This window comes from Ciconia boyciana, chromosome 9 (genome assembly GCF_034638445.1).
Source record: "Ciconia boyciana chromosome 9, ASM3463844v1, whole genome shotgun sequence".
Lineage (NCBI taxonomy): Eukaryota > Metazoa > Chordata > Aves > Ciconiiformes > Ciconiidae > Ciconia > Ciconia boyciana.
In genome coordinates, this window is record NC_132942.1 from 2669637 (window position 1) to 2696954 (window position 27318).

The following is a 27318-nucleotide window of genomic DNA, read 5'->3' on the forward strand; positions in this document are numbered from 1 at the left end:
GCTCAGGACTTGCACAGCATATAGTATCTTGAAAACCCCACCACCTGCATTTGCTGAAACTTTTGGTCTGTGCTCATGTAACTTGTTTTTTCCCCATCTCCTTGCTCTGTTTTGCAAATAGAGTGCATTTGGGGCTGCTCAGCAGTGTGCAATGCAATGGGAAATGCTGCAAACTGCTGCAAGGGCTCCTGACGGTTCCATGCTGACTGTCACTCTCTGCGCTCCAGAAAGGGAGCCGAGAGACTCCCCAGCAGCCCAGTTCTTTGGATGATGGTCGATCTGAGAAAGATCTAGAGAAATTAAGACCTCCACGCAGGTGCCCAGAAAAACAGCTTATTCCCATGAGGATTTCGGTGTCGATTACGCTCATCTGCCATGACTGCAGTGTAAGAAGGGCAGATTCTGCCTTCTCTGTCTGCAGTCAGCGTGGCAGTGTTACTGCCGATCATGCGGCTAGGCAGGTTTTCACCTCTTCAGTACTTCCCAGGCAATGACAAGGAATTTAAGTGTAAAATTACATTTTTGGAGTATTTAGGTTGGGGTTTAATAATACTAATGGCTGTTCCAAGCCATTCATAATATACTTGTATAGTACATTCAGTGGTAACTGCATGGATTTTATCTTGGATCTGAACAGCAGCTACATTGCAGTGGATGTCCTGGGTGTTTGCTGGAACAGCTGTTTTGCACAAGAGGCACTCTTTGAGGACAGGAAAAATGAAATGCTTTTCAAATGAAGGGTAAGCCCTGACTTGTGAAAAAAAAACCAACCCCCAAAAACCAAGCCCATTTTCATCTGTTTAAAAAAACAACCAACATGCCCATTTCTTATGCAACTTGTCTTTTCCAGGCCAAGTTGTGCACTTGCATGCAAAATGTTTTTGCATTGGAGAAATCCAGCCTTGTTACTGGATGTGCAGGGTCACGGGGTTCTCTTTGCAGTGGCAAAAAGTACAATTTGCCTTCATCTTTATGTTCCAAAAAGCAGCCTGACAGACAGACAGGCAGTTTGAGAGACAAGTATATGCATAAGAACAAAATACCTGCAAAAAAATTGCAAACCTTTTGTTTGTTATACTGATAAACTGGTATATCAGTGTCCTAGCCCAGTCCTACATGTAATACAGTACCGAGTATTACTGCAGATAGCTTTATCGACGCTCGCAGATAACTATGTGTGTTATTGGTACCAACTTATACAGCCAGGATAATTTCATGATTTTGTAGGTCCTGGAAAATACAGAACAAATCTTAAAGTGCCTGTCATCTCGTCATTGAAGGCTTTGATGCATGAAATATCTGAAAATATTGTTTCAGGATGTAGTAGGATATTGTAAATTTGAAGATGCCTGCTAATTAGTGTTCAAACAAATAATAAGGCATTCAGTCTCCATCTGTTTGTAGGCTGAAAGCTCTTCACGACAGGCTGTGTTTTTACCTTTAAAGTATGTACTGTATTTTGAGTATTGCATAATGAGATACCGTCAGTAACGAATGACTTCAGCATATTGATCTCAAGGAATTCTCAAGTTAAATGTGATTGCCATTCCTTAAATTTGAAATTCCGGATGTATTTCAGCACCAAATACTCAGGTTGCTTAACAGCTGGATATTAAGCATTTTTAAACATTTGTGTTTAGAAAGCTTAGAAAATGTTTGTATATGTCCTATTTAAAGAACTAGTTTATTATATTCAAAATATATTGGAGTCTTTGGTAGGTAGCTTGCTTTGTAAAAGCAAAGTTTGTTATAACAGCTCCAGTGCCTTAAAGAAGTTTTAAAGCCTTTCCTTCTTGTATAGTGTTAGGTTGTGTTAAAATGCCAGTATTTTGGGGAGTGAGCCTGCATTTGAAAACTAGAGTATTCTCGGATATCAAAGGCTCTCTCCAGTGGACAGTTTTGATCCGTCCCCTGTGTCAGTACAGTCAAGCGTATACTCAGGTGCTCGCATGTTTGATTGTAGAGTTCGGCTCTGCAGTCATGGAGGGTTTTCTCTGTATTAGCAAATCATAGAATCATTATGGTTGGAAAAGACCTCTAGGATCATCTAGTCCAACCGTCCACCCGACACCTCCGTGCCTACTAAACCATGTCCCGAAGTGCCACGTCTACACGGTTTTTGAACTCTTCCAGGCATGGTGACTCCACCACCTCTCTGGGCAGCCTGTTCCAATGCTTGACCACCCTTTCAGTAAATAAGTTTTTCCTAATATCCAGTCTAAACCTCTCCTGACGCGACTTGAGGCCATTTCCCCTTGTCCCATCACTTGTTACCTGGGAGAAGAGACCGACCCCACCTCTCTACACCCTCCTGTCAGGGCGTTGTAGGGAGCGATGAGGTCTCCCCTCAGCCTCCTTTTCTCCAGGCTGAACAACCCCAGGTCCCTCAGCCGCTCCCCATCAGCCTTGTGCTCCAGACCCTTCCCCAGCTCCGTTGCCCTTCATGCAGTGGAAAAGGGACGGATGAACCGACTGAAACAGCTGAGACTGAGAACAGTGTTATTTGCTTTCTGGGTCTTTTTTGTTTCGGTAGCTCTAGTCTGATCCATGGCCTGAGCACCCATTAGTGGTTGGTATATGATATCATGTCAGTTTAACTTACGTTCTTTTCTCACATGATGCAATTGCTTAAGCATTTTTAATTATGAATAGCAGTGAATCAGGAGGAAAACAAGGTTTCTTGCAAATGAGGCATCCATAAATCAAGGGTAAACAAAGCTGCCTTTGGTATGTGGAAGACATTTTTTTCCCATGACAGCATTGCAAGCCAGTGAGTGAGTGTCTGAAAATTAATGATGCAGATGTAATAGATGCATATTAAGTGACAGGAGCATACAATAAAATTATAAATAAAAAAAGCTTAATGTAGTTTATATTACTGACTTTCCTGGGCTTCCAACAGTGGGAAGCTATAGAATAATGATGTTAAATTTAAGACCCTGTTAAAATATGTGTGATTAAATGTGCAGATCAAGGAAAATTGTTGAATCATTTAAAACTTTAATGGTTATACCTTTGGTAGTATGTCCTTTGACGTAGTTTTTACTGTATTGTAAGTAGAGCTTAATTTACATTAGTTTCATGTTTTCGCACACTTTCAGTATTTGTATTAGTTTAAATTCTTAATTGGATTATTTTTCCCACTCTCTGCTTGAAAGCACTAAAGTGCACATAACATGCTGTACCTTAACGAGGCTTTCCCACTTTTCTTCTGTATCTCACCACATACGACATCAAGAGGACTTAACGTTTAGAGATGTGTTTATGGTTGGAGAAGCTGCGGCAATGGTTTGTAAGCAGAGGTGCTGATGGCCAGCTGGAATGGGCTTGCCCGATCAGACCTCCCCAGGGAGCAAACCTGGCCCCGTGAAGTGACTTCCATGGTCATGGTCTTGCGGGAATGTGGTGGTCTGAAGTGCTGAGTTGGGTAACCAGTGCTGAAAGACGAAGGAATGATGGGTCTTGTAAGCACCACCACTTGTCCTTGGCTTCACAGCGAAGGGTGGATTAGTCTCAAGAGAAAAGATAGCCCTATCTCTGCCAGAATTAGATGTACAAGTTCTCTGAGCTCTCCTCTTTGAGGAACAGCATGTTTTGGGTGGGTGTTAAATGTCTGACTAGAAAGACTTGTCTGAATAGTTTGTTGTCACAGAAGTGTTCCTTCTCCTTTGGAAGAACGCTCCGCACGAAAGCTTGCTCTTGTCTTTCCAAACAGGATTGTGTCTCCTCCATTTCCAAAGCTTTGTTCAACTTAACCTTTTCCATTTCCAAATGTCCTCTTACATTTTGCTACTGAAATCAATTAATCTCTGAAGCATTTTCATACCTTTGTAAGTGCTGTACTGTTAATTTTTTTTAATGTAAATATTTATTAAGTAGAAGATGGCAGGTTTGATAGTAGACATGACTAGGTGACTCCAAAACCTAATTATTCTGTTCTTTTACTGTCACGGTGCTTGTTATTAATGAATTTAATGCTTGAAATTATTTCTTAAAAAAAAAAAAAGTAACTGCTGATTACGTACAACTCCCACAAAGACGTTAACCATCACTTCAAAGCAGACTGAGATGACTCTGGGACTGTTGCGCTGCTGCTTGCTCCTCCCCGTGCCTTCTCTCTCTTTCTTTCCCTTGGATGTGCACGCACGCTGCTTCTGGCTATTTTTAATTTTTCGTAATGTATTCACCTGAACTAGTTAAGAGTAATTCTGTGACAATAAACCAATAAAGCAAATAGTTGAACTTTAATGTTGATTAATGGTCTTTAGTTTAAAAAAATAAATTGTGACAAATGTCGTACGTTACCACCTTCTATCAGCTAGACACATCGGTGTGCATCTTTGCTTACGTATTTGCTAATGATATTTTCTTGTTGCCTGTTACTGATGTTAGTGGATGTTAACAACCTTCCCTGGTGAATGGTTTCAGGGCTGAGTTTCTGTTTATTCTAAACGTTTCATTGTGTAATTTTACAAGACAATTAGGAATGAACACTGTTCTGAAGCCTTGATTTAAAATGGGCAGATTAGTGAGATATACTGGCAGCAAACCTCTTAAATGGTAGAGAAGCTACACATTTGTATTCTAGAGAAAAATATGGAATAAGTCATTCAGAAAGTTAAAATCCATGTTTCTAAAACACATTGGGTATGTTAATTAAGAAGAATGTTAAAAATTGGTATTTTTAAAATGTGGTGGTTATGGCTGGGGAAAAAAAACATATGACGCCTCCTCTTTTTGAAGGAGCTCTGTTGTGGTATAATCGATAAAACATCCCATGATGCGCACCAGGAAATAATTCAACTTGACCTATTGACTTGTCAATATGAGTAGTTTATTCTTTAGGATTCGAAGGGTGGGTTTTGTCTTTGGAACATAATCCTTTTCTGAGTGTTCGGTTGTTGTAAAGTGCTTGATGGACCAGAATGATCGTGCCAAGAGCTTGACCTTAGTTCCAAGCAGTGTTCTTTTCCCTAGCATTATCGTTTACTGCCATTACTGAATTAGCAAATGCTGCAACATAAGCAGAGCGGAGCTTGACAGTAGCTGAATTTCATGTCTTTGTTTATGTAAAACAAACTGAAAAGAAAACAACCCTCCCTCAACCTCCAGTAGTTTGATAAATTGTTGTTACACAATAAAAATACTGTGCTTGAACCACCCGCAGCAGAACATTGTAGCTTTTTCCTAACTACTGGGCATATAGCAATAGTAGTAATCTATTTTGTGATAAAACTGATAATGATTCTTTCTGTTTTAAAAAGCTGCAAAACCTGAATCTTCTAGTTGCACATAATTCTTTTTGAATTTTGTTGGGGAAAAAAATTTATTGTCTTTAGTTTTCTATTGTATGGAATAGAATTAGAACTGTTTTAACTTTTTTTTTTTAATTGCAAATGATACCTTAGCAAAGTTGGTTTCACTTTGGGTTTTGATTTGTGGAGAAATCATAACATGGAATTTCAGTTCATCTTGAAGTTAGAGCTTACATCGAGCTTACATGAAAAAGGACATTTCTGTATTTTCTGAACTAAATTAACTGTGTTGTAGTAGTGGGAGTAGCTTGGCCATTCTTTCTGAGGTATTGCAGATACACAAGACTGTCATGCCTGGATCACATGCTGCGTGGAAAAAGCATGAAAGAAGGCATGAAAATTTTAGCTATCAGTCGCTTACTATAGATGTGTGAAAATGCCAGTTTTCCGTGTGAAACTTGTGTTCTCTGGCCTGCTATAGCACGGGGTGAGAAAATTTCAGTTGTCGTTTATGACTCCATGGCAATCATGTAGTTTAAAGTGGTGTGGGTTTGTGTGTGTTTTTTTTTTTTTTTTTTTTTCCCCAGTAGACCATTAGCAAAATCAAGACTTGGCAGTTTAAAATGCCATGCTCCTGTTAATTGTAATACTTTATCCTGACCGGATTACACTGATGACTTCTGTGTTGGAATAATCTGAAGCTTCACTTGAATAACTTCACAGTTTAGTTGCTTAAGTTCCTTTCCTGAAAATGCACGTGTCTTACAAAAGTTTTTCTATGCTCCCCTAATAGGTAGTTTATAAGCATGAACCTTTTAAACGTTTTCTACGAAGTGGTCGTGTCTCAGTGGATATTTGCTGTAGAGATGACCGTGTATGTAACTCAAATGTTCTGAAGTCTCAGATGTACTTTCCGAATGTAACCTTAGTGAAAACAGATGGAGCTGACCCAGTTTTTTAGGATTTGTCTCTTCACTTGTTTTAGCCTCCTTTGAATTCACACCTTAATCTCTGCTTTGAGTTAACTGATTCTTCAGTTATTTCACCTGCTGATACGTGTTAAAACGTGATTGCTGTTGACAGTCTGAGTTTGTAACACAGCAGCTACAACTACTGAACTGCTAATCCAGCCACGATGCTGTTAATCAAGTAGGTTTTCTTTCTAATTTGATATCTGTATGGGATTGCTTTCACTTGAGCTCGGTTGAGTGGAGTAGGTCGAGCATACCTAACTCAGGCTAACAGGTCTATAGTGAAGACAAACTCACTATGTGAAGCCAGATATTTTCAATTCCAGTATTTTCCAGATATTTCCAATTCCAGATATTTTCAATTCCTTAATTTGCTACTAGAGTCACAAATTAAGTGATTTAAGAGGTTATCGGTCTGTAACACACCCTGCACCCCCCCAGCAGTGTCTAGCTCACCTCTTTTTTGCTGGTAGTTCCTGCACCCTCAGACCTGCTTGCATGGTACCTTCTCCAGAGTTAATTCCCCTAAAGTCACCTCTGTTCATAGATCTCCTGAAGGTAGTTGCCTTTTAGAGTCGATCAGCTGAAGTACATCAGATTGCTTTAAGCCTCTTTCCTTAGTCGCTGTATTACACTACCCACTGTATTTTGTTGCATTTGTGCGTTTTTCATATTTCTTAAACAGAACCCATCACGATGAGATGCTCCTTGTGATGGTACAAGAAGCGACATAAAGACAGAGGTCACAAGTTAAGGCTGAGTTTTAGAGAAGAGGTTCTCTGTCCTCCTGTTTGCTGGGAGGATGAAGGGGCAATGTGGACTTGAGGGAACTCTTGTTAAAACTGCTGTGTGCAAAGAAATCCTTCAGAATTTTTGGAGTTTATGTCTATTTGTTTTTACAAAGCCTGTTTAATGCTTAATTAACATTTACTAATGTTTTCTTGTCAACACTGAAATGCATTGTGAGTGGTTTTGAGTATCTGCAAGTAATAATGATTTTACAAAAGAACATTCTTAATATTTAGGCTTTACATAGGTTATGATGAGAGGTGCTGAGTAAATTAAAAAAAATTATGATAATGGTACTATCTGGTTAGAATTTTTCACGCAATAGTTTTCATCAATTTTTCTTTGTCTTCTTTTGTTTTTTAAGGATATTGTAACATGCACCATTGTCAGTTATTTTTATGACTGAGAAGGTAAAATAGGCTGTTCATCTCATTCTTTTTCATTTGCTTTTTTTCCATCCCACTCTAGTTTTGGCAAGCAGTCTGGAGGAAAACGAGGATGCGAATGTATCATATTGGAGCCTTCAGAAATGATTGTGGTAAGACAGATTTTTTCAAATGTATTTAAATCTATTGCTGGTTTCAGCAAATTCTTTCTGGCTTATAGCAGAAAGCTTATTGTAAAGTATTCTATAAAATCGCAGCAAAATTGCCTTGATTTCAATTATACCTATGGCTGCTATCGTAACAGCAATAGCTATGTAAATTTAATCTAGATGGGTAAATGATGATGATGATTAGGTCATTCTTTCTAAAATTATGCTTACTTGAGTTTCAGAAGCCTACCAGTTATGTCTGAGTTGAGCATTCCCGAGTCAGGCAACGATAGACTGCTATCTCGAATATCTTATTTACATCCCCACCCTCCATTTAAGGGCTTTTTACCGGCCATGCCAGCCGTGCTGGGTCTGCTAGGAAAGGCCCTCTTACTCCTAGGCTCTGCAGTTCCACACGGTGTGAAGGCTTTTAGGTAAGAGGAGAAGGAACATAAGAGTGCTTAGCCAAGCTGGAAGGCTAAGGTTTTCAGCTTAGTTGTCGTCGACCTTTTCCATGTCCAGCTTTCCTTCTGCTTCTTCAGAACACTTACCAATATTGCCAAGTTCAGTGTACTTACAGATTGTAACTCAGTCCTGCCCAGGTTGATGCATACGTACTGTCAGCAGCCGGCATATTAGGATTGTTTTTCTGTAGTGCAGACTGACTTTGTACCCTAATAGTGTGGCTGCGGACTCAGGAAGATCTCTTTCTACTTTGATCTTATGAGATGCTGCTAATGGAGCTGGAACAAAAATATTTGTTGTTCTGAGAAGCCACCTGTCTGTTAAGCAGGCTTAGCTCTCCAAACTGTGATTGATTTAGCTTCCTTATATCTAGATACGGTAACATTAAAACTAATATTTGATGATGTCTCTTACTCATTGAGTATGTGACTATTCAGCTTCTATGAGCAATTTGGTTCTCACAGTACGCTAGCAGCCGTGGACGTCAGAGATGCCCTGTACCGAGTACGCTTGCTGTCCTTTATGCCATTCTTTCTGTGCAGTGTCAGTCTGATTCTGCTCATGGGCTTTGATAGCATCAGTAATATGCTCTTTGCTGCAGCAGATGTTTTAAGGTACAGTCTGCCGTGTCATGAAGTAAGCGCAGGTAAGAGTGCAAGAAGCCTGTCTCAGTCTTCTGGAGTGAAATAGTTCATTTGTGTATTCCCAATTATCCAGTCTCTTCTCAAAGCTGGAGTTTTGGGGGAGAGATTTATGCCTTGAGGGATGCCACAGGACTGCTTGGGTGACGATATGTGCAGCCATGTCATGGGAATGCCCCAGACACTCTGGTTTGCCGCTGCTGCTTTGCATTTTTGCCTGTTAACTGCTGCTGCCGAGGATTTGGTGTGCTGAGTACACCGATGTCCACTGCCCGGGGTGAGCTGACTCTTGCTCCTGGCGTCTCGTAGCACAGAATGACAAATGCTCACTTATCTGATCATATATAGACCTCTTGTATCTCTGTAATCCTTCAAGTTGATGTAACAGAGAGAAGAATTTGGTCTGTTTGGACCAATTTCACTAACAACCCAGTTACACAACTCTTAGCTTCTCTAACTGGTGCTGCAGACGTTACCAGACCTGGCATGCTGCTTCCTACAGAACCCTAATAGACGGTGATGCAGCTGCCGTGTGCAGTGGGAGCAGTCTGAAGCACGCACGGGAAGCGTGCGACTTTCCTTACAGGGCTGGCTGGTGACTCACTTGCTGCAAGTGCATCTGTGAGTTTACATGAAATACATTTCATGGGCAAAATATGTGATAAAATAAAATTCTTAGGCAATACCAACATCCTTGTTTGGCCTTATCACCTTTGTTGTGTAAAAAAAAAAAAAAAATTAAAAAAAAATACAAGGAGATGCAAACAAAAGAGTAGCTTCTGTGTAGCCTGTGCTACTGGAGAGAAGATGACCTTATTAAAATATTTTATGAAGAAACTCTCTGGTTTTGTGTGTGTATAGCTTAAGCAGCTAAAAGTGCGATGAGGTGGATTGTGGTGGGTGGTGTGTTTTTCTTTGTTTTTTTTTTTAGAGCACACTGTCACAGTCTTTGGAGAAGCTAGCGTTGGCCATGTCAGCAATGTCAAATGCTGCTGGTTGTTCCTGCAGACGAATGCACAACCTGGACAACTGTTCTCTGTATTTTAAACCTCTTGAACATTCTGTAATTGTAGTTAAATCCCACTGAGAACATAGAGAATATAGATATACCTGAAAGTACCTTAAACCCTCTTCTGGAACTTCATTGTATTTTTCTGTAGGAAAATTGGAGAACTAAAAGTGCAAAGTTGTTTCTTCATTATTTTTATGTTCATGTTTTACAGGTAAATGTAGCTAATGGTGCTATTAACTGTCAGTTTTCTAGGTAGGATTTCAAATGGGGTAAGAGAAAAGCATCAGTGTGGTGGTATGCACCTTGCTAATGATCTGTACTGACACAAGGTGTACTTGAGTTTCGTTTCCCTGATTAATTCTTATTAATTTATCCTAATTCTTCTATTTTCTCTCTCTTTTTTTAATTTGCAACATACTAATGAGGTTTAATACATAATGAATATTTCTCTTCAAGCAAAACAATTAGCTACTTTAATGTAGTTAAAGAACACCATCGTTCTCTGCTGCTGACAGATATATTTTTTTTTTCCCCTTCCCCCCCCTCTTTCTTTTTAGAATACAAATTAGTTTTGTAGCGGGAATCCTCTGGGAACTGACCCATTTTAAAGGCCATAAAATGTGGTCAACTTAAGTTAATGAGGATAACAGATAATGTGTGAATGGGCATTGTAGCTCATATTTTTGGAGGCTGAGCAATCTATTGAATTAATAATAGGTCCATTTATCACTTAAGAAAATGGCCCAGAACTGCAGCATATCTCAATGTACTGAAGTCTCCTTTCTGTTGTTCCTTGGTACTTCCATTTTCTTCTTCAGATCTAAGCGTAAGATTTCAGAAGAGCAGCATGACATTTGGAGGTGGAAAATATTTCATTGCTGGCACGGACTGCAGAGTGGAATTGAGGAGAGTCCTACGATCCTCCTCGATTTTTACGTGGCAGCAAGTGCTGTGGGTGAAGCTGGCTGTATGGAAGCATTCTGCTGCTGCCAGTATTCAAGGTTAATAAAAACGCCACCCTTGATTAGAAACTAGCCAGTTAACACGCTGTTCTGGACTTCTTGTAACATATTGAAAATGAAATAGTACGCATAAGTCTACGGGGCATCGGTCTCCATCTGACCTGGTAGCCTGGTGGCATGTTGATCAGCCTGGTCCCCCCGCTGCCGCGATGGCACAGGGAAGCGGTTCTCCCTCCGCTCCCACGCCCGGGCCCGGCTCGCAGCATCTGCAGAGATGTTGAATTCCTCCGTAGGAGCATTCATCCCGCTCGGAGGGCTGTGAGGAGGTTGAATATGCTCTCTGCCAACAGAAATGTTTAGCTTTAACTAGGTGAAAGCACGGCCGAGTGGTGAGCAGTGCGAGGGAGCCCTGGCCTGCCTGTCCTGTTAATGTGCAGGGTATCACAGACCATTTGTATGCGTTCTTGTAAATCATAAGCATAAACAATCTGATGGGCAGCTGGGCTCAAAATACTGGTTGTGCTGGTGGTCCTAAACTGGAAGCTACGTGGTATGGGGGTCTCGCCTCGGTTTCTGATTTGTGTTTTGTTTTTGTCGCAGCGGTGGCATTAACCGAAGGAAGCAGGTGGTCTCAGTTTCTGAGTTTCCACTCGCAGTTGGCTGGTTTGCCTTTGTGCTAACAGATAATATATTTATGCTTACTTCTTAGTTTTCAGTTCAAACTGTGGAAAAAAAATCATTTCATCTTACAGTGAGTGTAAGTGTAACAAAACAGTGAGTGTTTTGGTTTACTTTAGTCTTAAAAACACCTATTCAGTTTGGGACTTCTTAATAATAAGGGTCATCAGTATTGGAAGAGTCGTTGTCCGGCCACTTCAGCGGGCCCTTGGCATCCAGGTTAGCCTGTTAGATTGGGGAAGCTCAGCACTTGCTTTAGTTTCTATGATCCTATAAGATTGAATGCAGAGAAAAAAGGAAATAATGCACTTATTGAAGGAGCTCATGTACTGTAGCACACAAACAAAAATTAAAAAGGAAATCAACACAATTTTGGTTATTGAATAGAGTAAATCTGTACGAAATTAACCTTCCTTCTGGAAGCCTTCTGTGTAATTTGAGAGCAACATTATTGCTAACTAGAAATCCATATTTTATGCTAGGTGAAGAAGGGCTTCTACATCCGGTGTCTTACTACTTTTTTGGATGATACTAAATGGCCTGTTTTTAAAGGATTTTTTTGTGTGTTATTTTTTTGTCTGCCTGCATGCCTTGTATTTTTTTTACATCCTTATGCCATCTAGTATAGCAACACTGCTACTAGATATCTTTGCTCATTGTCCTGTGCCTTTGCAGACAGGTAGTAAAATTCTAGTGAAAAGTGTGGCTGTCCCTTGCTAGGGGAACTCTGCTCTTCTGCTTTCTTTTTTGAGAACACTGTGGTGTGAGGTTCACTCTGCTTTTTTGACTATTGTGTCTTTAACCTATGTTGTCAATGTATATTTTTCTCTATGGAATTAAAAATAACCCGCAAGGCAAGCCCAGCTGCTTGCACCTTCCTCTGACCTCAGATAGACTTCGCTGTTTGGAAAAAAGCGGTGTGGAAGGTAGATGTGATCTTGCTTTTGTGATGGTTTAGATATTTTGGTTACTTTCTTGTTCCTGTCTGTTAAGTCTTTCTGGTTTTCATTCCCTTACACCTTTTGAACTCTAATTTTGAGATAACTTACCCAAGTACGTGAAGTGAGGGCTGCGTAAGACCACACAGAGGTTCTTTTCCTGTTCCGCTACTGAAGTCTTACGTTTAAGACTTTCAAGTGAAATTTGGGGGGGGGGGGGGGGATCATTGAGGAGAGTAGAAACTCCTGTACAGTAAATATATTGTAGAGGAGCTTCTTGCCCGGCTGCAGCCTATTTGCATGCGTGTCTGTTCTGCTTCCTGCTAGGAGATATTTTTCCAAAACATCAAAAGGAAATGGGAAAGGATGGGACTGCTTTTTATACAAAAAAGGAATTGCAACTAGTGAGATAAAAAGGTTGCATGTTGGCTTTTACTAACAAGATAAATTTACCTCATTTTTAATGTTTAGTCGCAAATAATATTTAACATCAAGATATGGATCAAATTTCAGTTATTTCTTCATGATCTGCTGGAAGCTATTAGAAGTCAGTATGACATAGGTGAAATAGCTATTTATAAAAAGCTGGAATATTTAAAGTTGTTTAGCTGTGACTGGTACTAGAAATAAAAATTTATTAAAATGTTTTTTTAAGAAAAAAAGAAATTACACCAATAAAAATAGGATATAATTCAGTGCATTTACCAGATTGTAAATACTCAAAGAAATGGTAACTTCTGTGTTGAAGATACACTTGAAATGAGCAGTGTCTGTAACTCGTGTTGTATGATACGTGTGTGGGTGCAAAAGGGTTTCTGCTGGTGAGTGACATTGTTTAGAGGATACGTGTGCCTTTTTTACCTTTTTTTTTTTTAAAAAAAAAAAAACAAAAACACCCCTGTTTCCTGGAAGGAAACTGGCCTCCGGCTCATTGTAATAACGTAGTTCTGAGACATGCAGCAGTGGTTCTCTGAAACGTCCGCAGTCGTTGTCTTGAGAGAAGTTTAACTGCTCTGAACTTATGTTTGTTCCTTCCTCATGAGCTTCATACGGCTCCATCGGCTTTCGGTGATATGGAAGAACTGGATGTTTAACCAGGAGCCTGAACATGTGTTTCAGGTGGAGAACTCCAAAGACAATGAGGAAAACATCTTGCAAAGAGAAGTCCCGCTCAGGCAGTCCCGTCGGAGGTTTCGGAAGATCAACCAGAGGGGTGAGCGTCAGACCATCACTGACAACGTGGATTCCAGCAGTTACCTGTCGGTGAGTCTGCTCTCCATCGTCGCGTCTCCTTGGCATCGCGCTGCCTGTGTGGCAGCTGGCATTTTGTTTTATTGAGGAAAGCTGGTGTGATGAAAGAGTCAGTGTTTGTCATTTTTGAGAAGGCTTTTTTCTTGTTGGGGAGCAGTAGAGTGCTTTGGATTTGAACACGATAGGTGGAAGTGAAGATTCAGGCACTAGTTAGAAAAGAGGTTTTTTGGTTTAGAGGTTTTCAGTTGAGCACCATAAATAAATCTTAACATGTTTGCTGGATGGAGAAATGGTCATTCTTGGTTTTTGTTGGTTTTACCTGGAGTTCTTTTGGCAAGATGTAGGAATTGGTGGTTTTCTTTTTTCCTTAATAAATTTGAACTATGGTTTGGTGTAGAGTCAATCACGAATGCAGTTCAATACAGTATTAACACTATCGTTGTACTTGGTCATGTTTACTTGCTTAAAAATACTACAGTGGTAATTCAAGCATCAAAAAGAATAACGGCAACTCACTTGCTAATCTTAAATAACATCACAGACTATATAATCTGCGCTGTGTGAAGGCATGTACAGCTGTGGCTTCAAGGCGACGGTGCTTTTATGAAGGCTTCTCTTTACCATTATTTTTCACATACAAACTTCCTGCTTGGTAGCAGGATATACATGTGATCTAGAGAAATTATTTCATTGAAAATAATTGTTCTGGATACTTTGATTTGCTTTGAAAATCAAAGGTTAAAAACCAGTACTAACATGGAAGTACACAAACCTCGAGTATTCTTCATGCACAGAAAAGAAAAAAACAAATTCAATTTCTCCCCCTTTTTTCCCCCCCATCTTCCTTTTCATCTCCCCAAAAGGTACAAAGCCTCTCTTAGTTGATACACTTCAAAATATCTGATGTGTGCTGTCAGATAAATACTTAAAATTTCCTCTGTTTCAGAATGAACTGCTGGTTTGGTTTGGTTTTTTTGCCTGTTGGTAGCTGTTGGATCGCAGGTGGTGATTTTAGGCTCTCCACAGCATTAGCATGTCTGTGAGCAGAGGTTACTTTGGTGTTTGTCTTGTCAGGAGGAAAGCTCTCGTTGCTGTGACAGGAAGCGAATACGCTTCTTGAAGTCTAACGTCCTCTGCCATCTCATTTCAAGAACTGTCATGTGTGTTGGATTTTATCATTAGTAAGCCATCTGAACTAGTTATTGATGAAATGAGATGTTGGATCCTCGTGCTCTGGGCAGTTGTGCATAAAGCTTTATTAGGAATTAAATTCCAATCTGTGTATGACAAAATCTGTCTCTTTCTCTTTCGTGTTTGTGACAACAAGTAAGCACATGGAAAATAATTTTCAGACTTCAGCGATAAGAGGAAGAGAATCCCAGGAACAGCCGGCGCTGATGCTACCTGTGCAGCTTGCCTGGAGGGGTGCATGAGAAGGGACTCGGCGTCTTTGGTCTAAGACAGACCAAGTTATACGGCTTCTTAAACGATTTCAGAGATTGTCAGTTACTGATGCAAGGAGTCAGTGTGGTACACTCGCAGGATTGTGGTTAGTCAACAAATGATGTCCTCATTAGGATTTTTCTTCATGTTGATTTATTTCTTTGTATTACCAACCACATGGAGCGCGTGCGTGTCTCTGCACATATAGTTTCTTGTTGCAAACCTAGTGGCTTCCTCAGATTTATGAATATATATATATATATATATATATATAATTTTGATCAGCATTTGATGGGAAATGGTATAAGCTTCATAAATCAACAGCACGTTCCTAAATCTGCTTTTATGTCAGTTAATTAGGAATATATAAAACAAGTCCTGTTAACACTGCTAGGTGTTTTGCTGGGTGAGTGAGTGCTAAGTGGCAAGCAGTAAACAACCACCTCTCTGAGAGAAAATCTGCAAGCTGTTGGGTGTTCAGCACTCTGAATTGAAATACCAATCCTTGCTTTGTAGACTGTAAGCTCCTAATTGGGAAGTGTCATATTCGCAGTACTTGGTGTAGCAAAAAGTAATTTGTAACTGAACAGTTGACTAAGAAATCAAAACGCGATAACCAGCTGCCTGTTTGGCAAGCAAATGAAAATTGGGTGCCTTTATTTTTCCATATTCCATTATAATCTGGTAAAGTAATGAATTTTTCTGAGGTAGGGTTTGTTCTGTGCCTGGGTTTAACTCTTACATGTATGAGTCTGCTCATACATGGGCGTTGGTTCCCAATGGTCTTGAAAAACAGGCTTTATAATGTAACCCTTCATGCCAGCCCACGTGAGAACGGGCAGGGTAAGGAGGAGGGTTTTTGAATGAAACTTTTATTTGACAAGAACTTGCAATAATGTTTTCTGCCAAAGTGGGAAAACTGTTTACAAACGCGCCGGCAGATTTCCTCTCTGGCATAATGCTAATGAATAAACGCAGTGTTGTATTTCACTCTCCAGCCTGTTGCTAAATGCTCTTTGACAGATGCTGAATGTAGCCTGACGGACCTTTTGTGAGCCCTGCTTGCTCAGGGAGAGCTCGGTGCTTTCCAGCCAGTCTGCAAGGACTTCAGTCGGGCCCCAGTGGTGTGATTTTAGAGTACTTAATGTGACACTGTTTAAGTTTTTAAACACAGGTAGTTTTCCGCTTTCTAAAGAAAACGTAGGTCCTATAGGTATTGACATTCGGTGTTGCTTTATCCCAGCTCAGAATTTTTCCCTTCACGATTAAATAGAAGATTTCTTGTGTTTGCTTTTAAGGGGAATTATCTATGCAATGTCCATTAACTCCTTAAAATGTAAATCTCTGCTCATTAAATATACTATGATTAGTATTTATGATTAATGTTAATCTTTGTTTTTATAAAACATTACCCATTAGGTTGTCACGTGAGCTTGCATCTACTTCTCACATGGAGCTCCCTGCTTGTTATTCCTGGAAGTCATTCTGTAGAAGTCCCTGTGATTGGCCTTGAAATAAAGATTTGTATGCAGATACTTTAATATTTTAAATGATTGCTACCATCTTTGAAACTCTTCCTTTCTCTTATGCCTCTTCCTTAAGTAAAAGAGCCCTAGTACTTAATTTAACAGTGTATCTTCAGGATAGTTGACATTCAGATTACTGCGGGTATCTTCAGTTCCCCCACCCCCGAACGAACTAATGTTAAGAGTGGATCTGGTTAGCTGCTTTGGTGTAGGAGTTACCATTTAGACTCCTTTACTATGTTTTTGTGGTTCATAGAGCAATATTGTTTCACAAGAGCACCGGTCTCCTGCAGAATAAGTATTTAAAATTGGGTTGGGTTTTCTTTTTTTTCCTATTTCCAGTAAAATACAGTGAACATACGCTGACAGAGTTCATTCTTCTCTCTCAAACTGAACAGGTTTATATTTCTGTTTATACCTTCAAAGTGCATAATGATGTGAATTTGTTCTTGCAATACATATGCAAGGAAGTATGTTAGACTCGCTCTCGTTGGGTAGGTGACCAGACTAAGGTCTGGCTTCCACTTGCAGGGGTGCCCAGCAGCCGTGTTGAGGGTCTGCAGGCACCGGGTTTCTTCAGCATAACTAGCCAGCAAGATCCTGAGGATAAATGTGTATTTGGTGAAACACTTCTCAAATGTGTGGGGTGTGTGTTGTTTTGTTTTGGTTTGTGTTTTTTTTTTTTTTTCTCAGGACGCAAAATAGCACTGCTGCCCACGCAGTGACGGAGGAGGTGGCTCTGTCGTGGTGGGTCACGTGCAAGGCAGAGGCTACGGTGGCAGCCCAAGTGCGTATGGCCGGCTGTCTACCTGGGGCAGGTCTGAGCATCCCCGCAATTACAAGGGATCGCTTTATCCCTGGGCATTTCTGGCCTCTGTTGCCTTTCTCATTTTTGTCAATTAATAACTCTCTGCATCTTGCATGTCATCCCCAGAGTGACATCCTGACTGGGGGGGGAAAAGTGAGGCTGGAGTCATATGGAGAAAGCTCTTGCTCAAGCTTACTGGATTAGGAAGAAATGTGCCATTGGTATTAATTATGCCTGCTCTTGCTTCAAATCTTACTTGTTAGTATGATTGCATATCTTTTTGGAGATACGCACTCTGTGCATATTACCATCTACTATTAGTGCAGATAAGAATCCAGACAGGAACTGGGGTCATGCAGCAGTGCATTATCACAACTGAGATAAATACGTAGTCATCTCTAGTTCTTAGTCTAGTTCTCAGCCCAATAAGTATTTTTTTTAATTACAAAAGAAAAAAGTATTTGTGGTGATCTTTGTTCAACTATGTCCCAAACTGTTGAGATCATACAGCAGGTGCTTACAAAACTAGACTAAACAGATGTAGGAAAAAATGTGCAATGGTAGTTCTGGTGCTTTATACAAGTTAAATTGCTGTTTTGATCTTGGATCAAGCAATTGGAAAATAAATGGTTCAAGTAATTATCTTCACAATTAAAAAAGAAAATCTTGATAGTAAGTTTTGCACTTACATTTCTTGCAATGATCAAAACCAAATGGGGTTTAACAATTTGATACAAATTTCTACATGACCATCAAACCTGTAAGCTCAAATCTTTTTTTTATTTGAATAAGATATTTTACTAATTCATTACCTACATACATTCTTGACAGTTCTCTTCTCTGTGTGATTCTTTTGAAATAAAGCATATTTGTATTTCTAGAAGTAGTGCATGTATGATGTAATGCTTATTTCCATGGAGTTTTTCAATTGTTAGTTCACTGTAGAACAGAATAAAGAAATCTGTATCAAACTTCTAGTAGTAATCCCCTTTCTTAGAGATGCAAATTTACTTTTTTTCCTTTAAACTCTTGTAAGAGGATGATGAGGTTTAAAAGATTTATTATAATATTAAGTTTTACGGACGGTATCTTAATACTTGCATCATGTAAAAATTTTCCTGGAGCCTTGTAGAAGCATTTATCTTCAGAGAAGTCTGTCACTGAAGACTGCTTGAGTGGCAAGTTTCTTGTTCTTTGATCATTACTTAATGTAATCCTGTCAGAGGCTGGAGTTAGCATAGGGCATCTCACAATTTAGGAAATTTAAGTCACATTTCAATATGCCGGATCAAACCCATTAGGTTCTTTACCATCACTAATCCTTTTCCTTTTAAATGCTATAAAACACTATGGGTCTTTTATAATCTATTTTTAACTACCAGGTAAATTTGCTGAAATGGTACCTTTTATTGATCTAAAAGAACCAAGACGGACTTACAGCATGCCTCCAGCTGCCTTTTGTTAAACTTGGATGAGGCATCGGCTGGCATCTGTTTATTTGGAATATCAGTTAATTTTAATGAGGCTGTGGCTGATTTGTGAGTGACTAAAATCGCTTGTTCTTGAGCTGGAGGATGATTCTTTTTGCAGCTCACTGCTTTTTAATGTGTTTATGTCCACGCTTCCTCTTTTTGACACTTTTAAAAAATGTTTGACAGAATTTTAGCTCTATTAACTAACGAATCAGAAGACAATTTGGGTCTTGCTGCAATCCTTGAATCTTGCTGTGTGCTTAGTGGGTACAGAAATGAATGTTGTTGATAGCTTTCTGGAGGTGTCATGCGATGCAAACAGATAATGCAAGTTCCTTCTTCCTGACACTGTTTTTACAACAGAAGGATTTTTGCTGTTCTAATCTCTATCTTAAATTTTGCATGGCCTAGGTCGGATCCCAGCTCGCAGGTCGCATGTGCTCAAGAGCAGCAGCGTGTGCAGGAACCTCCATTAGCCAGGCTACCAGGGCAGGACAGGACCTCCGTAAAAGCCCACGTGCGCAGTCACTTGTTTGCAGCTCTGTTGAACTCCTGCCATTTAAAGTGGTTTGGTTTTTTTTTCTGGTGTTTTTTTTTTTTTTTTTTGCTTCGGTGATCAAAAAGAAGCCGCGTCTGCAGCGCGTTCACTTCCTGAGCAGACGATGTCAGGTTTGTTGTGGCCTGCACCTAAACGGAGCCGGCCGTGGCGTGTGGGTGCGTAGGTGCAGCCGCAGCACCCGGCACGGACAGGCGGAGGAGAGAGGGGAAGGCACGTGGCTGGAGCCCCCGGCTTTCTGGAAATGAAAATTACTGTCAGACTGCCTGGCTGGTCTTTGCGGGTGGGGGAAGAGGCTGTGAATGACATAGCAGTGAAGCAGCTCTGTTAACTAACGATGTCAGAGATGTTGGCTTCCTTGGCTAAACGCTGCTTCACTGGCGGAGCTGGGAACGGCCTCCGGCAGGGTCCCGCTGGTGCTCAGCATGGGAACTGGTGTTCAGCATGGGAACCTGTGCTCAGCACCCGGAGCTCGCCCTGGTCTGCTGAGACAGCTGCCCTGGGGCACTTCCCTTTGCTTTTGTAAGCAAGGGGAAAATTGCCAAATGCAGGTTCACTCATATTTTATGTTACATATTGATTTTGTCTGCTCGTTTTGTCAGCCGTGTTACTGTCAAGGACTCCTTGAAAGTCTGTCGCTGGGCATGAAGATCATTAACAAAACGCCAATCCTCAAAGTGTGCTGTGCATTAAAAAAATCTTCCTAGGAATTTCCATAGACTACTGCTGCTTCCCAAACCAATTAACGAGTGTCTGCAGTTTCCAAAGAGTAATGACTTGGATAGGCTGCACACAAAATAAGCAAATACTTACTGAAAATACTGCCCTTCGGTTAAAATCTGTGTTTTTCAGATTATTTTTTAAAAATAACAACATGCGCAACACGTAAACTGCAATTTATCCATAATGAAAGTGGTTGTAGTTATTCAAAACTTATTTTCAGGAGTTTCCCTGAAGATTTTACAGACTTCACAAGCAGATTATATATAAACTGTGAATTACAGAAATCACCTCAATTCAGAGGTGACGTGTGCAGCTGTTTAACAGCATTTAAGAGTGGTGCACAAATGAAACTACATCAAACTGAAACTAGGGAGGATTTATTTTAAGCGAGCACCTGTATTTACTCAAATCTGGCTGCTGGCAGTAGCGTGCAGCCCTTCTCCTTGCCCGTGGGACAGCCTGCGGCGGTGGGCGGTGGCACCGTGTTGGGATGCGGCATTGTTCTCCTGCAGGATGGACAGATATTGTCCTGCTCTGCCAGCTTTGGTCCTGGAACAAGATACCGAGGGTTTTTTGTTGTTGTTTTGGTGTGTTGGGTTTTTTTTCCCTTCCTTCCCTACCAGTGCTTACGCCATCATTTTCTGCTCTTCCATTCTTCTCTTGCCTCAGACTTTTTTTTTTAAGCCTTTCCCTGTCTCGAGCAAGGGTAGCGCTTAATTGTACAGCTGTTCCCTCCCCAGGTGTTGGTGAAGCTGGGGTGGGGATCGGCCCCGTGACCCCAATGCCATCCCTGCAGCAGGTTTGTGTTGACCCTCCCCTTGCTCAGCAGAGCAGCAGACAGCAGAACTGCACTTGCCCATGTGATAATTCAGTAAAAGCTTGTGGATATTTTTACACTTATTTCCTACTTGCAGTCCGAACATATCCGTGTTTTTACAGCCGAGCACTTTCACCAGGAAGCCTGGAACCATTTGGAAACAGGGATTAACTGGGATTGAACTGGAGAGTTGCTTAGACCTTGACCTAAGCAGGTGCTGGCAGTGCTGTGGGAGGGATGTACTGTTGTGCCTGTTGTTGCTCCATGGCAGCTTGTGGCAGAAGAACCTCCCAAAAGTTCTAGATACTTTGCAAATTAACATGCACAAGAAGTAAAACTTTGGGTCATCATTAATGTGCTCTCCACACAATAATCAGTTATCTGTTTCTTCCTCCTCCTTTCACCATGTAGACAAATTTATACCATAGTAGAATTTAACTCAGTTCCTTGGAAAATGTCTGAGAAACATTTTATGTAGCGTGTTCAGAGAGTTAATCTCTGTTTTGATGGACCCTAAGGGGTTGGGTGGCAGTTCCAAAGTCATTAATTCTTTATAAGCAACCTCTTATGCAAACTAGATGGAGAATGATGTCTAAGGTTTGTGCCCAGTGCTCATAATTGTATCATGTCACTCTGGTGAAAAGCAGTGCTCTGCACCCGAGAAAGGCATTTCAGTCTTTTGGGAGACTTAAAAACCTTTTGCGTATGAGTTGCAGTTCTTTGTCAGACCCTTCTTTGTAACATTGTTGTTTCAGCCTTTTGAAATGACATACTGAGTGGCTTCTTGTAGAAAACCGACAGGGTAGTAGCCAGCAAGCTGGTCGCCTGCGTGCAGGGAGATGGTAGCATGCGTGGATCTGTTTTTTATTTCCTGTCTTCCATCTGGGCTGTTTCTGTTCAATATGCTGTACTGAAGTGTAGCAGCCTGGTTGTATTCTCATTTGTAGCCAACTCAACCTTTCACTTAGGCTTAGGTTTGTCATGCCTTAGAGAGAAGTAGTCGTGTAAAGGGTCTCTTTGTGTTTTAGCCTGAAGAGTTGTAGGTTTGAGTTGTTGGGTTGAATGTCACATAACACCAAAGGACTTCTTTAAAGGACTGTGATGGTGTTGTCTTCAACTTTGTATTCAAGTTAAAATGGTTTTCTAATTTAGAATATGGAAATTCGCATCAACTCAGTCACGTTCTTCGGAAGCCTTCTGGACCAAGTCAGGGACTGAGAATATCCCGAGCAATTTTCAGTTAAAATCACCATCAGAAAATGTCAGTGCATAATGCAAGCATTTGGATGCCCTGTTTTCCTTGAAAATCTTGGCATGAAAACCACTATCTGTACGAGAGAATAGCTAGAAGAATGTCTTTGGATTTGGCATAGAACTGATTGCTATCTAATGACATTTAACAGCATTTGTAATTTTACATTTGATATGTGGAAACTTTCTTAATGGGGATATTTTTGACAGGTGAAATACTTGAAATAGTTGATTAAATGAAGTCTCTGGCTAAATGGGACCGTCATTGTAGCTTAATTCCTTGTTGATACTTACTGTGTTCTTGCAAGTCAGAGTTGCTTTCTATTGCTGAGTATTAAAGTTTTTTGTTCTTATATGATTAAGTTTTAGTTTGAGGTAATGTAGCCACAATAAACTAGACGCTTGTATTGTCTTGATGATTTTGATTTTGTTTCCTTTAAAGTTTGGTTAACAGTTGTGGTTTGTAAACTTGGAGTGTAGGTATGGCATCCAGCCCATCCGTTGCTTTATCTGGTAAGATCAGTTTCTCAGATTGGGCGAGGATAACTGGGCTTCTGCTGCTGTTTTGCTCCCAGTGGAGGGAGGGACCCCAAATGATGCTGGGGAAAAATCTTCAAGAGCATACTCGGCTTTCCATTTTTAAAAGCAGTAAGAGCTGGATCGTACCAGAAAATGTGAAAGTTTGGGAATCACTACGTCACAATGCTTCATCTCATGAGGAAAGCCCTGCAAAGCTGCTCAAGGGTCTGCTCTGCGCTTCCCCAACGTGACAGATTTTGGGATGAGTGCATCGTGCTGTGGTCACTCTCCTAGGAAACCCCCGGGGAGCACTTCTGCCAGTGCCTTACCCAGGCCTTGCTCCCCCGTTCACGCTGTTACCGAGCTCAGGCTGTACCACGGCTGGCATAGCCGTGGGTCAGGGACAGCTGAGATGCCTGCACACGGAGTTACGCCCGAGCCCAGGCAAGTCTGTCGGTGTAGGCTCTGCACATAGAAAAGCAACGTGGTGCCTCCAGACATGGGTCTGTTCTGGGAAAAAAATGTTCGTGAGATGTTATGCTTGAGATGATACTCATGTCACGTCCACTCCGCAAGCTGGATGCCCTGGCCACTAGTAAATGAAAGCTGACTGTTCAAAATCACCCTCGCTTAGAGAGAAATTTTGAAATTTGGTAGGAGTCAGATCCCTCCCCCCTTCCTGCTTTCAGGCTTCCAGTTTGGTGTTAATCCTCCAGAAAAAAGACAGAAGAAATATTGGAAGTGGCATTTTTAATGATTTGTAACCTCATCTGTGGAGTCAATGTATTATTCTCAAGGTCATTTAATCAGAGCCCTTTTTCTTGTGAGAGGTGTGCTGGTACCTTATGTTCTAAATAGCCTTGATCTCCTCATTTTAACTTGAGATACAGTTTTTATAAATGAGGAAAGAAAAAGTGGTATTTTGTATTGGCTTTCATATCAACTTTTTGGGGATGAAAATGAATATATACGTTGGTGGGCTTTGCAATTTCCAAACGTGAAACTCCAACTGGTTTCCCAGGTAGGTGGCACCTGAGGAAATTATGGCCAGGTCCATGTTAAGTTTGGGCTGTGATCTCAGTTTTGAGACTAGATTGAGTGAGCGTTTTAGTGAGCAAAATACTAAATGTGTTTGGGAAATTTTGCTGTGGGATATTAGAGATTTTGTCCTTTCAGTATCTCTGGGTGGATTCAGTCCCACAAACTGACCCTTCTGGGGTTAGTACCCACTCCTTCTCATCACCAGGGGCTTTTGGGTTGCGTACCTTCCCAAACTTCTCCACCCCTTGCTGAAATGAGATGTCAGGAAGGAAGGGAGGAGCGTGATACGAATCGTCGGGGTTCACACCGTAGAAATGAACTTTTTGTTTGAGTCGGTAGCGGAGGGGGCTTCCCCCTTTCCCCGTGCTGGCGTTGTCCCTGCTTGCGATGCTGATCATGCTGCTGCCCGACTCTGCAGAGAGTGTGTGTACCAACAGACAGAGATCTGCAGGAGAGAGCTGTAATTTACAAATGTATTAAAGAAAGTATTATAAACCATGTAAATCTGAATCCCTGCAAATAGGAGATGACCTTTCCGTGCTTAACACAACAGCTGAAAAAAGATGGTAGTGCGAAAGCGATGGAGAAATTGAATCCATGGTGCCTTTTTATTGTTCCTTCTGTATTGCTGGTGCTATATTTAGAAGCTTACATCACTTCAGGGATGATGACAGTCTCTGCCCTCCCTCTCCCGCTCCCTCCCGCTCTCCCTCGCTCCTTCCCTTAGGATGGATCGTGTTTTCATACTACTTATGAGTCCTACAGATCTTTCGGTAGGATTTTTCTACAGCCTGTTAGTAAGTGCTACCGTGGAAAGCGATGTACGTAAGGATGCGGTTGCACCATGTAATGTCACCCTGAAGGGGATCGGGAGCTCGCGGAGCTGCTTTCCCTGCCTCCGCTTCCTAAGAGGGTCAGGAACAGGGTGGAGAGTTGTAATTTTTTTTTCTTTTTTTCCTTTAAACAAGAATTCCTCAGAAGCCCTAATGAGGGTCTAACCTTGCCACGAAAGTACAATGATTCATTTAACGTGCTTAAGTTAAATGGCGGGGAGAAATCGGAGAAGCATGCCAGTGACACTGAATCGAGCAAGCTGTGCCAGCGTAGCAGGGGCTGCATCCAGCTCGCGCTGCAGCTGGCTCTGCGTACTGCACCCCACGCTCCCCGTCGCCTGCCTTTCCAAAAAGATTTAAAGCACTCAAATATATTGAAATAACCTCTTGATGCAGGTGCCCTTAATGCTAAAATATTTCTGCATTATGCTGCTGTGTTTGGCAATTCCCACTTGCAAAACTGTATTAAGATGAATTATTTTAGCCTGAAACATCTTTGCCCGAGCCTGTGAAATGACAGATTGCTTTCCAAGCAGCTGGTCTCTTTCCCCAGCCCCCACCGTGGGCTTGGAGTCAGGATGCTACCTTAGGTACTGTACTCAAAAGGCAGGGAGCAAATTAAGGTACCTGCTCATAGCTGAGCACTGCTGCAGGGGGACGTGGCAGGGGACAGCGTGCCAGCGGTCGCCTGCCTCGGAGGACAAAAGGACAGAAGTCAGCAAGCCCAGCCCTCAGACCCAGGCCCCTCGGCTCGCTGGCACGCCGGCGGCTTCTGTCTTTTCAGCCAGTGCCATGGTGGCTTTGAGATCAGCGCCTGTCCTCCCCGCCGGCGCTGCACAATGGGCTTTTCTTTCTCTGATTGATCAGGAAAAAGTAGTGCTGCTTGATGGGTACCTTCTGCTGTCAGCTGCGAGTGCTCTCTGCTTTTGCAGAAGTTCAATTTGTGGTGTCCTTAAATAAGAGAAGACTCTAATCCTGCTTAACTGAATGTGCATTTAAATTATGAAAGGCCTTACTATCCTTTTAAAAACATCCCATTTTTCAGTGACTTGGTCTTGTTAGACAATTAGAACATGCAGATTTATTTAACAGGCGGGAGGATTCAGATAGCATTATGGGAGGATAAAGGGAATACGATGCATAGAAATGTGTAGAGTGACATTTCAAGCATGGAAAGAAATCAGTGTTAAGAAACAAAGACCACCTTTAATTCAGAGATTGTAGACCGAAGGGTTTTTTCCTTAAGATTCTCTGAAAACCTGGAATCTGGCTTAAAATGAGACTGGTGATTTACTGTTTGTGATTCTGCCCGATGCTGCAGTTCTTCACAAGTATTTTGATCGTAATCACTATGGAGCAGCCTTTGTATTGGATTTGTTTTTCATCTCCGAGTTGCTTTAGTTTTGAGATTTGCCGTTAAACAGACGATTTATAAAAACTTACAGCACTGTGCTGCAGGGAGCTAGGGCTGCAGAAATGCATGCGTTCAAACAAACAAAACCCCCTCAAGCCCCCAGAAATGAGTGGGGAGATGCCCTAAAAGCTGGGGTGTGGAACTAGGTCAGGTTTTCCCCCCGCTCGGGGCTGCGCGGGCGGGCAGGGCTGCGCAGAGCTGGCTGCAGCCCCCCGGGACCACCGCCGCCGCGCTCATTGGCGGGACGGGCAGAGGGATGATGTCATCTTCACTTAAAGGCAAAACTAGAAGGAAATAGAATTTTGTTCCCATTATTGAGCTCGTGTTTACAGTAGTTGTAAAATATGGCATCCGCGCCAAAATCTTTAGCGGATTGGATTTCATGCACAATGCAGCGGGTTTAAAATGCGGTTGGGAGATGAATATCTGCCCGGTTAGCCGAGGGATGGAGTTTGTGCGCTATCAGTGTGCGTGCAGGCAGGGAGAGGTTTCCTTTAGCTGGGTGGGTTTTCTTTTCTCCTCGGTATAAATTGTGATGGTGATAACTATAATACAGGTAACACTGCATAGAAGTATTTGGGTGTTCATTGCTGCTGAAGATTTATCAGTGTGGCATTATATTTGATGTTTCAGATGCTTCTGAATACAATTTTGTGAATTGTTAGAAAAGATGCGATACAGTTATATGTAAGGTGAAGCTGACACATCTAGCCTATTGTTCAGTATTGAAGGAACAGTAAAAGAAACAGCTATTTATGTAGCTGGTGTAATGCCTTTTAAAAATCTGAAGTAATTATCTAAAATTCTTTCAGCTTCTAAAAATCAAATAGACTTTGGGTTTGCAAATTTTGCGAGTGCAGGAATGAAGCTCAGTTTTTCCTTTATGTTTAAATGCAAATTAAATCCAGTAATATTTATGACGCCTGGTTACATCTGTTGTTATTTTCATTGTCTGATAGAGATTAAGTAAATTCAGGTATCGATGCCAATTTTTTTTCTTATAGTACAGGTTTGGAAGGTGCTAGGGGAAGGTTTTTTCTTAGTTAAGGCGCAATTCCTGTTGTAACTTGGGTTAGATGCTGGGAAAAATTCAACTTCTGCATGACTGCTGAAAGGAGCTGTTGGTTTGAGGTGGGGCGGGGTGTCCCGTTGGTGTAACTTGGCTTCCAAAATGCAAGAATCTTCTTCCCCTTGGCACAGTAGATGAAAAAGAGCTTTCTGCGGATTGCCTCAAACTGCCTGATGCAGTATTCAAGAATAAGCAAACAAACAAACAAAAAGGGATTTTTTGCCCTGGCTGCCACCAGGCCACTCTTGGAAGCTCCTCTTCTGCATGGGAGGTATGGCCATCAAGGGCTAGTTTTGTTTTGGAGAATTACCCTCGAGTCTGATGCAAACTGGGAATAATGCGATACATG

General features: G+C 41.3%; 1 protein-coding gene across 5 annotated transcripts in view; it reads left to right on the forward strand.

Moving 5' to 3' along the window:
* RAPGEF6 (Rap guanine nucleotide exchange factor 6) overlaps positions 1-27318 on the forward strand; it is a 137967-nt gene that overhangs the window by 35997 nt on the left and 74652 nt on the right. For all 5 annotated transcript variants that reach the window (XM_072872155.1, XM_072872153.1, XM_072872154.1 and 2 more), the window contains exons 6-7: positions 7484-7553; positions 13366-13509. In XM_072872155.1, the coding sequence (XP_072728256.1) occupies positions 7484-7553; positions 13366-13509 (214 nt within the window). The remainder of the gene's footprint in view (positions 1-7483; positions 7554-13365; positions 13510-27318) is intronic.